The following is a 5,186-nucleotide window of genomic DNA, read 5'->3' as shown; positions in this document are numbered from 1 at the left end:
TATACGTGAAAAAAAATATAGTAATAAGTAACTACTCAATCTTTTATTTTAGTAAAAGGAAGATACATTATCTATTTAAACCAGTTTTAGATTGATAGATAATAAAAATTGTTTATTTTTTTTTATCTTATCACTCTATCGTAATTATCATTATAAAATAATTATATAATCAATAGTTTGTATTTGATGTCGGTATAAAATAACTTACACATACAATATATAGTTATTAAATTCATTTTTATTAACGTGAACAACTTAATTAAAAATATATAATATAAATATTAAGAGTAAAATTTAAAACATACAAATATTTTTACACTGAAACAAACAATTAAAATAAAACATTATATTGTAAAATAAACAACGGATATATAGACGGATACATGAGTACCCGTTACATTGCTAACATGCTTAATTGACGCTGTGGGGAAAAAAAATGGTTAATCAATAATTATACTGCTTTATGAGCAAATATTTATTTTGATTTTGCTTAATGACGAGTTAAGAACCAAGCTTTACGACATTAGCGAGACAATTGTCTATTGGCTTAGGAATGGGTAAATTAGTAAAAGGACATTCCGAATTTATTCGCTCCAACCTATAAAATTAAGAAAAATAAATTAGAATATTTCCATACGGAAATCTACCATCCATCATCTCAAAGGCTCTTGAAAAGTATAACTAACATTAATGGTCAATGTAAAATGTTTATTTAAAAAAGCAAGTGAAAGAAAAAAATAATACTAACTTGTAATTAAGAACGAAATAATGTAGAAATATGGTTATTGTGAATCTGGCTAGGTCATTTCCTGGACATAGTCGTGGTCCTGCTCCGAAAGGAATAAAGGTTCCTGTTGTAGGATTATAATCCTACAAAGATATAATCAACATCATTAGAAAATAAATCTCTTATAAACATTAAACATAATTAATTATTTCATTATTAACAAAATATATATATGAAAAATGCTTAAATTCACTTTTGGTCCACAATTACGTTAAACTTTGGAATGTGATTCCAACTTACATCCCATCTTGATGGATTAAATAGTTCTGGATTTGAATAATACTGAGGATCCATACTAATAGCTCTCGTCCAAACCATCACTTTCCATCCTTTTGGTATGCAATAACCTAAAAATTAAATTATATATTGAGCACAACACATATAATTGATTTTACGTAGCTAGAAATATAGATATGTTAATTGATTTAATAAATATCAATTTTATTTAAAATTTCTCAATTTTCTATTAGTTTATGATGGTATTTAATTATCGTCATTTCTACCGACAGAAAAAAAATAGAGATTAAATATGTTAACAAGAAGTAATTAATGTGAATTACCGTTGATGTTGACATCCTTTATTGTCTGTCTAAAAATTGAAAAGAGATTACTTCCAAGACGTAGTGTTTCGTCTATAATCTACAAAGTATACAAAGATATCAACACCTTTAAGTTAGTATTTTTACTTTATTTGTAATATAAAAATACATAAATTAAGTATACTTAGATCATCTTTGAATATTCTTACCTGAGAAAGATAAACCATTTTTTTTATTTCCGTAATACTTAGTCCTTTTTGTGAGGAGGGTCGTGCTTTTATGATTTCTTCTTGCTCTTCCTATAAAATAACAAGATCGACAATGATTGATTAGTACTTTTATTTTCCACTATAACTTCGATTTTTGTAAAGTTGACAATATTTTTTTTTTGAAAATTAGAGATGTATATCCTTTTTAAAATATTAATTTTTAGTATATTATATATTTTATTTTATTTTAAACTTGTTATTTTAACATAACTTTATAATAAAAATATTCGATCAATATCTTATAATTGTAATTTGGATAATCAAAAATCGATCCAATTTAAACTACATTAATTCAGTTTGGATCGAATCAATTTTTTTTTAAATCTCATCCAAATTGAACTGAACTGCAAGTATTTTAAATTTTAATTCAGATAAATTTTTGCTTCATAATCGATTCAAACCCCAACTTTGAATATCCATACTAGAAAGTAAATCATAATTTTATATATTTTTTAAAAAAGTTTTACATTAAATTTATTTTAATGATAATAAGACAATAACTAAAACATTTAATCGTATAATTCATTAAAATACTAACAACTTTGAAAGAAAAAAAATAACTATGCAAAAAATTAGAAAGTAAAAAATTCTAGACGAGTTACCTTGGCTTTCTTCAAACAAAGTGGATTTTGTGTAAGATATGTAATTGACAACATCATAGTAGTTGCAGATGTTTCATGACCACCAAATAGAAGCATGACCAGTGAGTCAATAATTACCCCATCCTCCAATTTTTGACCCATGTCGTCATCCATTTCCAAAAGAATATCTACAAAATATTTCTTTTCCCGAATTTTTCCATTTTCTATCATCTTTCTCCTTTCCTCAATAATAGATTCAACTACTTTGTTTAATTTCATACGCGCCTAAATTAGTCATGTAAAGTGAGAAAACAAAATTCAAAGTGAATTTTATAATATAAAATGGAAAATAAATATAATGAAAAAAAAATAAAAGTTTTACATTTGGATATTTTTTAGAAGCTAGTTCGTATTAGATAACCACCAAAAAAAATAGTGAGGAGAAAATGGAATAAGAAATAGAAATGACGAACCTGAAGTGCTTTTCTGAATGGAAAAAAAGGTGCATTTATGGGAACTATAGAGTAAAGGCCAGTAGACATAATACTAAATAAATCTCCACATTTTTTAAAGATAGCTTGATCAAAAGGGCCCATGAAAATGTGAATGATAACTTTAAAAGTAATATTCCTTGTCTCATTAAGGAGCTCAATAGGGTGTTTCATGCTGGACAATTCCTCTAATTTATCAATCACAATATCCTCAATACAATCTAGGTACATTGCTAATGCATTGTGACCAACCATAGGAGCCATGATTAGTCGTTTAAAATTCCTATGTTTGATTTTTTTTTTTCGAATGTGTGTTAGTTTAGCCAAGGATTTTGGATAACCAAGCGTAAAGTTCACATCATCATCTGCCAATATTTTTTTGCATATTGAAGGTGTTGTGATGATAACGCCTGGTTTCCAAAATAAGTGTGTCTTGTAGATACCACCTCGTCCATTTCTGAAACATCGTCAACAAGTAAAGGACAAGTTTATATCATATTCAACAATTATGAGAGACCAAAGATAGATAGGAAATTTTTTTAAATGCTGAAAATATATATATAATTTTTTTTGAATTTGTCATACAAAATGAATTTTCATCTAAGTGTAAAATTCATTTTTCAATTCTTACGGCTAATTATTGTCTATATGGGCGTTGTTCATAGCGTAGAAACTCAAAAGAATTGAACCATATTGATGTTTGGTGAACTAATTTGAGGCTAATTTCTTTAATATTTTGAACAAGTTTTTTGTTCAAATAGATTCCGAATTAGTTTTTCAAAAAAATAATTTTGAATTTTTTTCAAAAAGTATTTTTTTAGATAAATAATTTCAATTATTTTTGGAAAAAAAGAATTCAAAATTCTTCTGCACAAATTTTTGATTTTTTTTTGAGAAAAATAGATATAAAAAATTTTCAAGAAAAATGTTTCAAAAAAAAAATCAAAAATTTTGGAAGAAAAAAATGATTTAATTTTTTTTTTAGATAATTTCTATTTTTTTTTTGAGAAAATCAGAATTTTCTAAGAGAAAAATTCATAATTGAGGTTAAAAAAATTTAAATATGTTAAACTGATTTTTAAATGGATAGATACATTTATATTGAAAATAGAAATAGAGCACCAAATAAAAGTAAAATAAATAAATAATTAATAATATATTTAAACATGTATGACTTTTTCTTATAATAAAATGTAATCACAAGAGTATCAAAGAAAACTCTTAACATTTTCTTATTTTTTTTTATCAATAGAAAATAAAAACAAACAAATGAAAGAAAACTAAACTCTTAAAAATTGAATTTCTATAGAATTTGCTAAACAAAGGAGAGGTACAAATAGAAAATACTCTTAGACATCATGAACAAGAACAAGTGATTAGAAAACATTTTCTTATATATGTGAATATAGGAATAGGAAGTGAGTGTTATTGAAAATGAAAATTAAAGAAAAAGAATAAACAAAAAGACAAGGGAGAAAATGAAAGTTACTTACTTGTTGACAATATTGTTGATGAATGTATCAGGTTGACCAGATGAGAAATATTTGTAAAAGGTCCATAGGTTTCCAATAATAGGCCATCCCATGTCACCAGGTGGTAGTGGGTATTCTTTCTTTCTCAATTTATTATCATAATACCACTCATTCATATTTCTCACTACTTTCTTAGCAAAAATGTACCATGCCAACAAAGTGGCACCCAACAACAAAAACCATTCAGATTCCATTCTTAAAAATTTCTTACCTAGATCCTATGTATTTATAAAGATGTAATTTTTTTATTTTACTTTTTTAGATTACTTCCCCACAAAATCCGAAAAAATCTTTTTTTTTTTTTTATAAATTTATTGCCTTTTATTTATCCCATGCATGGCATGCCATTGTAAATATAAAGAGTGGACTTTCATTCACATGCCTACATAAAAATTTAATATGTTTTCTCATGGACATCATGGAGATTATTTTAAATTGTATAACAATGGCACAATTAGCGATAAATATGAAACGTACAAGCTAAATAATTTTATTAAAATAATTTTTCTCATAAATAGTGAGGATTATTTTATTACTGATCCTTATAACTTTTAAAGTTGATTAGTTATTATGCCGACGGTTTCACATGGTTTTGCAACGTTATTGTTTAAAAAACGTTTTTCTTTCATTGTGTTGAATATCGATAAGAGGAACACTAAACAATACGAAACGGTAGATCACATTAATGAAACTAATCAAACAAGGGTAAAGTTGTCGAATAGAAAATGAGTAATGGATAAAGAGGTAATGCCAAATTAATGATTTCACAGTTGTAACTTTTCGTTTATATTATTTTCACATCATTTAGTATTTTTGTATCAATAATGTCGCGATAAAATTAAAATAAGTAAAATAGATTTAAAAAAATTATGTATTTAATTTAAAATTTAAGTAAAATATATCTATTTACTTGATAAAAATATTAGAATAAATATATTAATTTTCTTTAAAAAAAATTCAATCCCTTCAATGTAATAATGTTAATGC

General features: G+C 25.2%; 1 protein-coding gene across 1 annotated transcript; it reads right to left on the bottom strand.

The window, feature by feature from the left end:
* Positions 1-252: 252 nt before the first annotated feature.
* Positions 253-4,402, bottom strand: LOC101495829 (beta-amyrin 11-oxidase-like). Its single transcript, XM_004510204.4, has 8 exons — positions 4,161-4,402; positions 2,650-3,124; positions 2,198-2,461; positions 1,536-1,625; positions 1,348-1,426; positions 1,028-1,134; positions 749-870; positions 253-598 (listed from the first exon to the last, which is right to left on the bottom strand). The coding sequence occupies exons 1-8, from the start codon at positions 4,391-4,393 to the stop codon at positions 502-504; spliced, it is 1,467 nt and encodes a 488-aa protein (XP_004510261.1). The 5' UTR covers positions 4,394-4,402; the 3' UTR covers positions 253-501.
* Positions 4,403-5,186: the final 784 nt, after the last annotated feature.

The sequence above is a fragment of the Cicer arietinum genome, chromosome 7 (genome assembly GCF_000331145.2).
Source record: "Cicer arietinum cultivar CDC Frontier isolate Library 1 chromosome 7, Cicar.CDCFrontier_v2.0, whole genome shotgun sequence".
Taxonomy (NCBI): Eukaryota; Viridiplantae; Streptophyta; class Magnoliopsida; order Fabales; family Fabaceae; genus Cicer; species Cicer arietinum.
This window is presented reverse-complemented; position numbering and strand designations above follow the sequence as displayed.

What these genes read in the sequence shown, in the direction of transcription:
- LOC101495829 (XM_004510204.4), bottom strand. Translation starts at nt 4,393, where the DNA reads ATGGAATCTGAATGGTTTTTGTTGTTGGGTGCCACTTTGTTGGCATGG. An exon ending in CATTCAGAAAAGCACTTCAG is followed by an intron (nt 2,462 to 2,649) that starts GTTCGTCATTTC and finishes TGACTAATTTAG; the next exon opens with GCGCGTATGAAATTAAACAA. An exon ending in AAATGGTTTATCTTTCTCAG is followed by an intron (nt 1,427 to 1,535) that starts GTAAGAATATTC and finishes TATACTTTGTAG; the next exon opens with ATTATAGACGAAACACTACG.